Source organism: Leguminivora glycinivorella, chromosome 26 (assembly GCF_023078275.1).
Source record: "Leguminivora glycinivorella isolate SPB_JAAS2020 chromosome 26, LegGlyc_1.1, whole genome shotgun sequence".
In the NCBI taxonomy this organism is placed as follows: domain Eukaryota; kingdom Metazoa; phylum Arthropoda; class Insecta; order Lepidoptera; family Tortricidae; genus Leguminivora; species Leguminivora glycinivorella.
Window position 1 is genome coordinate 10,726,144 of NC_062996.1, and position 13,697 is coordinate 10,739,840.

Here is a 13,697-nt window from a genome sequence, read left to right on the forward strand (position 1 = left end):
GAAGTACATTTAAGTATGAAACATCATGGAGAAAAATAGGAAAGAAATTTGCCACGTTAAAACACCCTGTTAATAAGATGATTAAATGAGACCTCTCTAGACATAAGTACTTTTGACGTGACACGACAGACAGTGTTAAACCTCTTGACAGGTACATAATAGGGGTGATTATTTTAAAAATTAATTATAATTTTTTTTTGTTCGGAAAATGAAAACAAAAAAATGTTATACAAAGTGTCCTTAATTATAGTTAAAAGTTAATTGTTTTAATGTAATTTTCTTTGGAATTCCCTACCTCATGACATAAGACGTGCTCAGTCTCCTAACTCTTTCAAGAGACTACTTAAACTCCATTTTTTATCTCTTCCGTAATATTTTTGTCTGACTACTCCTTCTAAATAACCTGGTACTGTTATATGTGTATTTATTTGTATATATTTTATTTATATATTTATGCGTTTAGTTATTTATCTTTATATATGTATGTTTATGTATGTTAATTTTTTTTGCCTATATTGTGCGATAAGTTTATTTCTTCGAATTTGCTGACACCTACTGGCATTATGTAAATTTATCATTTTCCGCTACCTTAAGGTTGTCTGGAAGAAATCGCTCTTTAGCGATAAGACCCCCTGTTGTTTACCTTTGTTCGTGTTTCTTTCTTGTTTTGTATTGTTGTATTTTATCAAGGTGTGCAATAAAGAGTATTGTATTGTGTATTGTATTATCTCTTAAAATATCCTTGACTAATTTGTTAGCACCTATACGTGGCGTTTAGTGTTACCACGCCACATGGGTCCTGACTATGGCGTCACTGTGGTGTTCTTTGGACCTAAAAATGGCTACTAGCCCGGGGTACGTATCCGAATGAATTTCCAGACCGATACGACCTTCAAATCTTCAAGAAAAGAGCGTACACCCATCTTAAAGGCCGGCAACGCACCTCCAACACCTCTGGTGTTTCGGGTGTTACCATCAGGCGACCTGTCTGCTCGTTTGCCTCCTATCCCATAAAAAAAAAAACAACATGCTGACTCAAAGCCTTTTTTCTACTGCACACATTGCTGGACACACAAGTGTAATTTTTTGTTTGTGTGTATATAATTTTCTTAGGATATTTTTGTGTGTTTGCTTTTATGATTTCTTTATTTTTTTTTATTTCACCATATTTTCCTGTGTATGTGTGCTGTACTGAATACACGTCTTTTCTTTCTTTCTTTATTTCTTAAACGCTCACGAAACGCTCACGAAACGAAACGCTCGTAGATATCTGTCTCTATCGCTCTTGCGTATTTGCGCGACAGGGCCAGACTACCTTTCGCGGCGTTTCGTTTTCGTTTAGCGTCGCAGAAATGCGATTCGGCTAGGGTACGTTATATTATAAAATGTGTTTCTTCAATATTTATTTATTATCCATACTAATATTATAAATGGGAAAGTGTGTGTCTCTTTGTTTGTCCGTCCTTCACGGCAAAACGGAGCGACGAATTGTCGTGATTTTTTAAGTGGAGATAGTTGAAGGGATGGAGAGTGACATAGGCTACTTTTTGTCTCTTCCTAAACCCCCACTTCTTTAAAATGGGGGGTGGAAGTTTGTATGGTGCATTCCGCAATTTTCGAATTAAACGCGAGCGAAGTCGCTGGCAAAAGCTAGTTGATAATATAAGTGTTTTCCAGGTGATCTGCAACTGTAAAGAGGAGCTGAAGCCACACGCTAGTGTCCTGCTCCCGGGTTTGCTCGCGGTACTCGCCTCCGTGGAAAATGGGAAGTGTATGAACGGGCTGCATTTGGATGTTGTAAGTAATTTTATTTATTTAGACTGTATTGCACAAAAACAAAAAAAAAAACTATACTTGTATTTACATACATAGATATAATCACGCCTATATCCCATAAAGGGGTACGCAGAGCACATAAAACTACTCAACTTTCAGTGACACTTTTAGCAAATAAGGGGTTGAAATAACACGAAATTGTGACATTGTAGTGACAGGTTACCAGTCTCTCACCCACGGTGTTTTCAGTCAAAGTAAATAGTGAATCCGATGTACTTAGTATATGTTTAAGGTGGCTCGCTTTCCATACAAAAAACATCTACCATTTATTTAGTCACCGCACACTACAACTAAATAAAAATATGCGCATACATCTACTATACATTATCCGTCGTCGCGGTAGTGAATGAAATACATTGTTTCATACAGAAATCATGGACAAATCCTTGTGAATTTTTTATTAATTTTACGTAAATGTGCGTGCCAAATTTTGTGTACAGACACAGAGCCGTCATATTTCGCGCATTTTTAGTTGACATTGTCATCAGTGACATTTGGCTCTTGACAAGTAATTATTTAAAGATATTGGTTTAGTTAACTCAAGCAGACTCAGAAATAATGACGCATTTTGTCAACAAAGATACATATCGTGTATTTCGACACTGCTAATGTAAATCGAAATGGCGTCCTGGTCAAACGACTGACTATGATGCAGAAGATCGTGGGTTCGAATCCGAAGTTTTTTTTAATCATTTGAACTTTTATGGATTTATTAAGTATTTTTTATTTTTTTAATGGAATATTTGACTATTACTATATTGCTTTCCTATTTTTTATTTTCATACAAAAATACAATACAATCCTTTATTATGCCTTTGTTGATAAAATAAAATATTACACGTCTGGTCATAATACATTATACATAGGTCATAGTGTGGGCATAGTATTAGTAAAGTATTGCATTTACTGAGCTGGTTGACCTATGTTATTGTTGTGTGAATGTTTTTCTTCAACAACTAAATGGTTATATACAAGAATATGGGTAGCTTTTGCACATTGTAATTTTTCCTCAGTCACCCGTTGACCACGAACGCTGTAAAGTGTTTGAAACATTGGGATGAATTTTAAACTCATTATACGCGATTTAATCCGTTTTCATAGTTTTTATTTCATGAGTAACTATCGCGGTAACTGAAGACAATATTAACTAAATGGTTACAAATAATAATTATCATCAATATAATCTGGTCCAGGCAGGCAATTATGGTCGCGCGATAAATGATAAAACATCTGGCCGTCCCTATAATCGCACTCACTAATAGTGCGACAGGGACGGCCTGATATATTATCGTCTATCGCGCGACCATGCTACCCGTGCTGTACTAGCTTTTGCCCGCGGCTTCGCTTGCGTTAGAAAGAGACAAAAGTAGCATATGTCACTCTCCATCCCTTCAACTATCTCCACTTAAAAAACATGTCAATCCGTCGCTCCGTTTGGCCGTGAAAGACGGACAAACAAACAAACACACATTATCTTTGGTGAAACAACGAATTCTTCCACTTCAGATTATAGAGTAACCAGCTTTATACCGCTTTATACAGCTTTATACCGCTTTTGATAAACTAGCTTTTGACCGCGGCTTCGCTCACGTAAGAAAGAGACAAAAAGTAGAATCAAAAAATCACGTCAATTCGTCGCTCCGGTTTTGCCGTGAAAGACGGACAAACAAACAGACACACACCATTTCCCATTTGTAATATTAGTATGGATTTGACATTATTATTTATATTTAATTAATTATATATGTATAGCCCAATTTCGTCGGGAACAGCGTGTTATGTAATGGCGTCGTTGGTGTACAGTCGTCTGTCACGCCGTGAAGGTGCGTTCGATTCCCAGGATTCTATTAACTTTTTGTATTTTTTTGGATATAAATTTCGTATTTTTTATTGACCGAGCAAGAATGGAGAGCCGAAGGTATCAATTTTATCTTAGAGAACCTATTGATATTTTTATTGTCATTTTGATTTTCTATTTATTAAGTTGAGATATAAAACACAACTTTTAATACCCTCGCTAAATATAATATTTTATCGAAATTACTCCTTAGATAAAAAAAGTCCACTTGAGTTTTTAAAGCATACTTAACGTTACTCAGTTAACTATTGCATTTTCATTTACTAATTTAAGATTTCAAAAGCGATTTGAATACCCTTGCTCCATCGAAAATAAACAATTAGAAAAAAAAATCATTCGAATCGTAGTTTAGAAACTAAAATTTATCTATACTTTTATGGAATTTTTAAAAATATCAGATTAGGATAATTATGTTAGAAATTCTGAGTTCGACGAACCCAAAAATTATTACCATGTAAGAGAATAGGTTTTTAATTTTTTTTGTGGTTAACGCTCAGTAACTACTGTACGAGTACATATACATTTATGTATAATAATAAAACAAAAAATAGTGTCTCATAGTGTTGTGTTCCTGCCGGTGAGTAAGGCTGCCAGAGCTCAACGAGGGTGTGGGGTGGGACTTACGGAACTAATTTGTTCCGTCTATTGTCCTTTGAGTCGTCGGCAACCCAAACCCTCCTTTGAACTTGTACACTCCTTTTTGCTGTGCACACGCAGCAAAGGGGAGTGTACAAGTTTCTAATGGGGCGGCAACGCGCATGCGACACTCTTTGAGTTGCAGGCGTCCATAGGTTACGGTGACCGCTTTCCATTAGGCGGACCGTATGCTTATTTGCCACCGACGTAGTATTAAAAAAAAAAAAAGAGAAACAGTCCTGGATTCGAACCCAGTACTTCCATGCAAATCATGCGATGGCACGTATTTACCGCAAGGCTATTTAAACAAGCTGTCGCCGCGTGAAATTATCGACTAGAAGGAATACAAAAACACTGTTTGTATGTGTGAGTGGTACTTAGAAATAGTGTAAAATAGTAAATTTATCTACATTAAGGGGATTAATGTTACAATGAGAAGTTGAATGTTTGTTGTAATACGTCAATTTTAATATTAAATGTTCGCGAAGCATAATTGAAAGTATATAAATGCCTGTACGACTCCACAAAAAAAATAAGACTGGTAATTTGAAGATTAACGCCATCTAACGCAGCCTGAGCTTCGGGTAACCTAAGCGAGCCACCTTAAGGAACTTAACGATAGAGGGCGTGAAAAACAATTAAAACTATTTAAGCATGCATGTAGTCCATTTTGTAAGTGGCAAATTAAGGAAAGGGTTTTGTGCAAAAATAATTTTGCATAGAACCAGCGTGACTCAGGGGACCGTAACCATGGCAATAACAGGCAAGGAAAAGTTGATTCACCCACATGTTCGTTATTCCGTTTTCACAGTATAATCAAAGAGGATCGAGTATTATAGAGAGTTACTGTCGCAGTAAAATGTGTAATCACAGTGCATAGACTGCCATCTTAGACATAGGCTTAAAACTTTTGAACCTCAGTTTTGACAATTCGGCCCATTTCGTGTGTGTGGATTGAGTGAGCACCTTCCGAAAATAAAAAAAAATATGCTGATCATTTAGTAAAAGTTCTAAAACAATTGTAAAACGAATCTCTGAATTTGTAAAAAGATAAATCAAAAGATACAGCCATTAACATGTGCTCACTCAGTTCTCACAAACTACCAACGAAAACAGTGAATATATTCATTTAACATATAATATTTATATACTAACATTTAGTAAAAAATAGGCCAACCTACCTCTATAAATATTAGATCACCTAGTGACGTATTAAATTTTTTACAAATAGTTTCTTATGCTCACTCAATCCACACACTTTTGAAAAGCCGAATTTTGATGAAAAACATAAGATTTAGACCGCTATTATATGTGTATAGTTTAGTAAAAGTGAAATGGGAATTTGTAAAATACAAAACGAACCACTAACGTGTCAGGTTTTTTTATAATAAATTTTTGTAAGTGCTCACTCAGTCCACACGTTTTGAGAAAGTTAAAAATGTAAATATCTTACGATTTGTAGCACCTAAGACACTCGAAAGTACTTCAACATTTAGTAAAAATTTTTACTAAATATCCACCATCTAATATTTTATATTCGTTGTCTGGTTTTAAAGATATTCAGACATAACTTTTCTCATACAAATGTATCAAGTAGGGTGACCACACTATGTCGGCTCCTGATTTTCCCCACCTTCCCATTGTCATATTGAGATTGGGGAGTTTCGTTCAATTTTGATAATAGTTTACCGGATTTGTAAGTGGGAGCGAGAAAGAATAACTATTTCTCGCTCCCACTTACAAATCCGGTACGCTCATCTGTTAGCGCGATTAGATTACCAGGTTCTGGTTTCTTACTAGTGAAGTATTATATTCTTTGTTTCTTACCAATTATCATTCATGTCCTTTTTAATGCATGCATGTCGATATGGTTATTATCCTGACGTCGATAAAAATTACACAATACACATCATCACTAGGCCAAGAACATAACCTAAAAACAGTTTGCAGATGGATAATTAATATGGTATTAGTTTAATATTATCAAAATTGAACGAACGAAACTCCCCAATCTCAATATGACAATGGGAAGGTGGGGAAAATCAGGAGCCGACATAGTGTAGTCACCCTACTTGATACATTTGTATGAGAAAAGTTATGTCTGAATATCTGAATATCTTTAAAACCAGACAACGAATATAAAATATTAGATGGTGGATATTTAGTAAAAATTTTTACTAAATGTTGAAGTACTTTCGAGTGTCTTAGGTGCTACAAATCGTAAGATATTTACATTTTTAACTTTCTCAAAACGTGTGGACTGAGTGAGCACTTACAAAAATTTATTATAAAAAACCTGACACGTTAGTGGTTCGTTTTGTATTTTACAAATTCCCATTTCACTTTTACTAAACTATACACATATAATAGCGGTCTAAATCTTATGTTTTTCATCAAAATTCGGCTTTTCAAAAGTGTGTGGATTGAGTGAGCATAAGAAACTATTTGTAAAAAATTTAATACGTCACTAGGTGATCTAATATTTATAGAGGTAGGTTGGCCTATTTTTTACTAAATGTTAGTATATAAATATTATATGTTAAATGAATATATTCACTGTTTTCGTTGGTAGTTTGTGAGAACTGAGTGAGCACATGTTAATGGCTGTATCTTTTGATTTATCTTTTTACAAATTCAGAGATTCGTTTTACAATTGTTTTAGAACTTTTACTAAATGATCAGCATATTTTTTTTTATTTTCGGAAGGTGCTCACTCAATCCACACACACTACAGATTGCAACCAAATTTGATTATTTAAGATTTTTTCCCGAGCGGACACGAACACTGTTAGCGGGTCGTATACTTGGGCGCTACTGATCGGTGTCGCACGCGTTCAAACTTTTATAAACCTGATTTGTCGTATGCTTGGTGACCGCGAGTCGCCCTGTAAGGGCCGTCTTGTTGTATTGGTCTGTGAGCTGAGCGTACCCCAAAGGTGTAATGCCATCTAGGCCACCGTACATTTTTCTGTATGGTACTGAGGTGGGCCATTTTTTTTCAAAGTTGCCCACCCCACTTTTTTTTTATTTGGATTTTTTTATGTGGTTTCCACTCAGAATCGCGAGCTCTTTCAATTCTAATAGGAGAAATAAGTGTCCCAAGGTTTTTTCCCATTCCGTTACCATTTCTTCATACATTTTGTCTGGCGGTAACGGAATGGAAGGTTCGAAAAAATGTATGGAAATATTTGGACATTTTTTTTCTCCTATCAGGATCGAAAGACCTCACGATTCTGTGTATTAATCGCGTAAAAAATACCCACTTTACAAAAAGTGGGGTGGATAACTTTAAAAAAATGGCCCAGGTACGTTTTTTTCTCAGACTTTATCTGTCTATACGGAGTTATATATGTCTTTGGTATAATACAGCTACAAGTAGGTTAACAAATTAAATTTACGCAATGTTGTTTTTTTAAACTTTAAAATCTTAATGATATGTTTTCAGGTCGATACCATACTCTCCTGGAAAGAACCCATCACCAGCGACCTGAACATCATCACCCATCTCCTCATCACCACGTGCATGGAGAACCGAAGGAGGACCGTGTTCGACGGCTTGCTTAGGACTCTGCAAGGGTGGCTAGAGTTGTATGGGAGTGTACGAGTTGAGTGGAAGACCTTTGAGACGTATTATGAAGGTTAGTATTATCATAGAGGAATAAGTAAGGAAAGAATTGTAACTCCATACGTCAGTAAATGCAAGTTATTTGTAGTAACATCTAGCGTCAGTCACGCGTCAAATAGCGTAAATTATCAGTACTCGACACTAAGTGTCAACAGTGTCTCGTTTGCCAAAAAGTTAATATTAAAAAACAGTTTACAACTTATATTACAAGCGGAAGGAATTGAAAACAGAGTACTGATTAATACTATTGTAATATTAGCTAAAAATTGTTGAGCATTAGACTTTTCGTTCGTCGCGACCTCTATTGACAAGTAGCAGTACTGATAATTTACCCTATTTGACGCGTGATTGACGCGTGGATGACGCTAGATGTCACTACAAATGTATAGAGTTACAGTTACAACTCTTTTCTTACTTATTCTCTATGGTCTTACTAAAGTTTTGCAATTTAATTAAATCAATTCCATTCGTTCGAAATACTAAATTTTAATTATTAACACATACATTAAATACATTAAATAGCACTAGACCCTACTCATAGTGTTGTGTTCCTGCCGGTGAGTAAGGCTGCCAGAGCTCAACGAGGGTGCGGTGTGCTGACGACGGGAGGACTTACGGAACTAATTTGTTCCGTCTATTGTCCTTTGAGTCGTCGGAAACCCAAACCCTCCTTGGAACTTGTGCACTCCTTTTTACTGTGTTTTTAACACAGCAAAAGGGAGTGTACAATTTTCTAATGGGGTGGCAACGCGCAGGCGGACCGTATGCTTGTTTGCCACCGACGTAGTATAAAAAAAATACATTTTCCATTGTTCTAGATCCACACCACGACACACAAAAAGCTTTATTCAAAATAATTAAAACCATATCAAAAACTACATACATACCAACACTTTTATCCAAAATCGTGTCAAAACTCGACTCGGATCACGTTCCCGAATGCTTCGGTCTGGCGATGGCGTGTGGCGTTCCTGCTGAAAAGGGCCCGGCGCTGGGCGAGTTTAGGAAGTATCTGGAGAAGTGCAGTGTTATCACGAGTTATGTGCGCGTGCTGTATTATGCCAGCCTGGGCTGTGCAGAGTGCTGTGGCGAACAAGAATTTAGGTAAGTTAACAGTACGTTACGATACAAGTGCGATAAATAAGGAATTCGAAGCGAGTGGGGATAAATTAAAATACGAATAGAGAGTTGCGAATTACTTTTTTAGTTTTTTTGGATGTATTTTCACATAAAAAGTAAAAGTCATTCGTAAAACTGGTACCTACTTAGACATAAAATATTTTTTTTTTTAAATACTTTTTTTTTCATATAGTAACTAATTATTGTTTGATATCTACCAACGAGGATAGTTAGATTATGTCCGATAACAGCGTTTTGTTCTGAGAAATAATAAGTAATTGTTTTTTTTTAATAGGCTACTTGCCTCCTAGTCAAATCAGCTTCTTTTTAAGAACTGTCAAAACGAATTTGAACGACTTGCTAATATATTAATATGAAATTGAGTGACGTCATGGTCAATTCAGTTACTTTATATATTTCTACCTGACTTATTAAATACAAATTGGATTTAAAAATAACTTCTGTCCATGTTTTTCTTACAATTATCTGATGCTTTATTTCGTAAATGGTATAAAATATTTTATTTTAAGAACAGTCAAGTTCTCTATGCTTATAACTCTGAAATTAGGCAAAATCCAGAGAAGTTTATATAACATTTTATTCTTCTAATATGATGAGTGTATATCGTGACGATGGCGGGACGACCTTGACGACTTCCTAAACAACTGGCCGGAAGTAACGGAGAATCGGGAATTATGGAGAGCTAGGGGAGAGGCCTTTGCCCAGCAGTGGGACACTCCAATAGGCTAAGAAAAAAAAAAGTCGACTAGCACCTATAGTAGAAGCTTTGCTTAGTTTTGGGCTAGGTTGATCTGTATAAGGTGTCCCCCAATATTTATTTATTTATTTTATTTAAAGTATGCCGGTCTTGCCCGCACTGACCTGCGTGACAGATTTTGAAAACGTTGCCTTTTTTATTTTAATATTTTCTGTTTGTAACGAAATACACAAAAATCTAAAATTAAAATTTTGAAAAAACCCCCGACCGCGACATAGTGGTCCGATTTTCATGAAACGTGGCTAAGAACACTCCCGACTAACTCAGTTTACAAACAAAAAAAAAACTAAATCGAAATCGGTTCATCCGTTCGGCAGCTACGATGCCACAGACAGACACACACACACGGACAGATAGACAGACAAACAGACAGACAGACAGACAGACGGACGGACGGACGGACGGACGGACGGACAGACAGACAGACAGACACAGACAGACACGTCAAACTTATTTTTGAAACAAAAAAATACTAAACTAAATCAGTTCATCCGGTCGGGAGATACGATGCCACAGACATACACACACACACAGATAGACAGACAAACAGACAGACAGACACGTCAAACTTATAACACCCTGTCGTTTTTGCGTCGTGGGTTAAAAAGTCACAAAATACTTTACTATTATACCTTCTTTACAGAAAAATAGCGGACTACGTAACGAAAGTGACCTCTGCAGACCGTTCTAAATGTCTCCACATACTGTCAAGTTACCTGTCAAGAGGCCGCCGCAGTGAATACATAGTTGACATGTTTGACACCATAGATCTGCCTCACATGATCGACAAGGACCCGAAAGGTAAAGACACTTCTCCCACCAAAAGTAAGCGATGCTATCGGTGATAGAAACGAACAACATTTTCTGACTTTTTAAGTATGCAGGCATAAAGTTCAATAAGTCAGTGATTGTTTTGACATGCGTAAGGTTCGAATTCGATAACGTCACTACATCGCTGACAGCATGTTCGGTGGCCAAAATAAATAAAAAATTACACAAATTTTTCATCGAAAATACGTACCTGGACAAAATACACTTTTTATACCCAAAATCTATAATTCAGCAGTTCTCGAAAAGTTTGTACAAAAATTAAGGGAAAAGTTAAATTTGTTTTTATTAATTCCTATTTTGTTACCAAGATTTTGTTGATGAATTGAGATTTTATTAAGTTTTATTTCGTCATTAAGGTTCTCTAGTATCTATATTTTCTTAATTATAACAATTATCCTGTATATATCTCACGAAAGTCGAATTATATTACTAAATGTTGGTAACAAAATAGGATCAATTAAAATTTGCTGACGTGTCATTGTACAAAGTTGACGGGAATTGCTGAATTATTGTTTTAATACGTCAAATACTAATCATTTACTTTGCAAAATTCGATATGAGTTTAGTAGCCTATTCTGACAAATGTATTCAAAATAAGAACTATATCAAATGTATGTTACAGCACTTCTGCTGGTGAAACAAGGGCTACCTTTAATGGACGAGACGATGAAAAGACGGTGCGTTTCTCAGATCGCAGCATTAAAACCAGCCACTGCCAAAGGTAGAAAACTCGTCGTTGAAGTCATGCAGAAGGCTTATGAAGGTAGGTGCGTGGTGTTTTCAGTCAAAGGAAATAGTAAATCCGATGTACAGTCGCCATCAGATATATAAGAGCGCCCGAGGTACTCAAAAATATCTGAACACGCCTCTATTTCCTAGGCGTTAGAGGCGTGTTCAGATATTTTTGAGTACCTCGGGCGCTCTTATATATCTGATGGCGACTGTACTTAGGATATTTTTAACTTCTGAGTAGCCGAAACGTCTGCAATCGATGCCACTAGGCTTAGAATTAATTGAAAAGTGGAAAATGTTTGCCTCGGGTGAGACTTGAACTCACGGCCTCTGGATCGATACTCCAGCGCTCTGCCAACTGAGCCACCAAGACTTCAACCAAGTCAGCGAAATTTTCCACTACTAAGGTCAATGGGGTTTCGCTGGCTTGGTGGCTCAGTTGGCAGAGCGCTGGAGTATCGATCCAGTGGCTGTGAGTTCAAGTCTCACCCAAGGCAGACATTTTCCACCTTCGATGGAATCAGGCGTTACTTTGCGGAAATCCATGTTAATCGTAAACTAGAACTTTCCTTTGCTAATCCGCGAATAGATAACGTGCAAGTCAATCAGTGCTAACCTGTTATAATTACTTGCGTATTTTTTACATGCAATTAATTTTCCCACCCTCCCACCGCAAAAATAAAAATAAATACGCAAATAAATATAACAACCCACCACCAAATATACAAAACTCGACACGTGTTTCGCCTCTCTACGAGGCATCCTCAGGAGCTGATGTTGACGATCCGAAGTCCCGCAACTGACTGATCGTCCCCAGAATGGTCGGCCATATTTATACTTTGTCCACCCCCCCCTACCAAGCAAGTTAGATGGAAAAATTCGTAATAACGGCGATGACGCAACATTCAACTGCTCATTAAGGATTAACCCCTATTGTTGTACCTAATTATCTCCAACTGTTCTAGAACCCCCAAACGCAGCCCTTTCTCACATACATGTAAAACATCAAAAGAATGATTCTCTGATACAGTATGGTCACTCTCTATCAAATGCTTTGCAAAATTGGATCTCTCTGGATGGTTGTGCCTATATGATGCCATATGCTCCTTATACCTAGTAGTGAAATTGCGGCCCGTTTGGCCCACGTACACTTTGTTACAAACATCACAGCTCAACTTATAAACCCCAGATTTTTTCCCTTTCTCGATCCTATCTTTGCCGTTACAAAGCTTGGAGTGCAAAGTGTTATTTGTCCTAAAGGCCACAGGAATGCCGTTTGACTTCAAAATCTTATAAATGTCCTCTGACACTTTGCCAACATAAGTAATGCTCGCTTGACACCTCTTAACCGGTTCAGAAGGACGTGCCGCATACAACATATTGTTAACCATAACCATTCGCTTCTTTCTGATGATGCCATCAACGATTGATTTATCATAACCGTTCGAAACTGCCAAGTGGTAAATATTGTCCAATTCGGCTCGATAGTGTTCTTCAGAAAGAGGCACAGACAACATCCTATGCACATAACAGTGAAAAGCGGCCAACCTATGCTGCCAAGGGTGTGTAGAAGAAGCTGGTATAACTGTATCAGTATGTGTAGGCTTGCGGTAAATTTGAAATTGATGGCTATTATTAACTCTAGTAATGGATCATTAGTCTCCCCATTTTAAACAAATCGGGACTTAATCGCGTATAACTACATATTAAACTGACCTCCAACGTTTCAAGGACGGCGTTGTCCCCGTGGTCTCGGAGAAGACTGGCTTGAAATGACATCAACACCTTCTGACAGCCGCGCGAGTTTTTCGAACTACCCGCACTTGGTTTTGATTATCAACTTGAACTGTTTGCGCACTAGGGATGTTACTCTGTCGACATACAACACTGACGATATTCGATTTAACGACTGTCGATATTATTTTCGGCTTACACTTATTAATGACAGGATTCCATGTGGATGAGATCCTAAAACCTTCGTCCCGATTGAAATTGCGATGTTTTTTGATTTCAATGGCTTCACGCACTTTTCTACTGTAGAAATGGCGTTCCGTGGAAAGGACTTTAGGGTCATGTAGTTCGATCCAGTGGTTTGGCCCTGACTCTAACAAATGTTCAGCCACGGCAGACTTGTTGACCTGACGATTTTTCACAGCCGCGATGTGCTCCTTTACCCTTTCTTCTATGGTGCGCTTAGTTTCTCCAATGTAGGAGCTACCACAACTGCAATCAATTTTATAAACGCCAGGTGATTGAAACGGTATAACGTCCTTAGGTGATCT

At 37.1% G+C, this 13,697-nt stretch overlaps 1 protein-coding gene across 1 annotated transcript in view; it reads left to right on the forward strand.

Annotated features, from left to right (window-relative positions):
• LOC125239617 overlaps nucleotides 1–13,697 on the forward strand; it is a 97,378-nt gene that overhangs the window by 22,397 nt on the left and 61,284 nt on the right. The window contains exons 11-15 of the mRNA XM_048147229.1: nucleotides 1,678–1,797; nucleotides 7,776–7,968; nucleotides 8,774–9,059; nucleotides 10,496–10,653; nucleotides 11,306–11,446. Of these exons, the coding sequence (XP_048003186.1) occupies nucleotides 1,678–1,797; nucleotides 7,776–7,968; nucleotides 8,774–9,059; nucleotides 10,496–10,653; nucleotides 11,306–11,446 (898 nt within the window). The remainder of the gene's footprint in view (nucleotides 1–1,677; nucleotides 1,798–7,775; nucleotides 7,969–8,773; nucleotides 9,060–10,495; nucleotides 10,654–11,305; nucleotides 11,447–13,697) is intronic.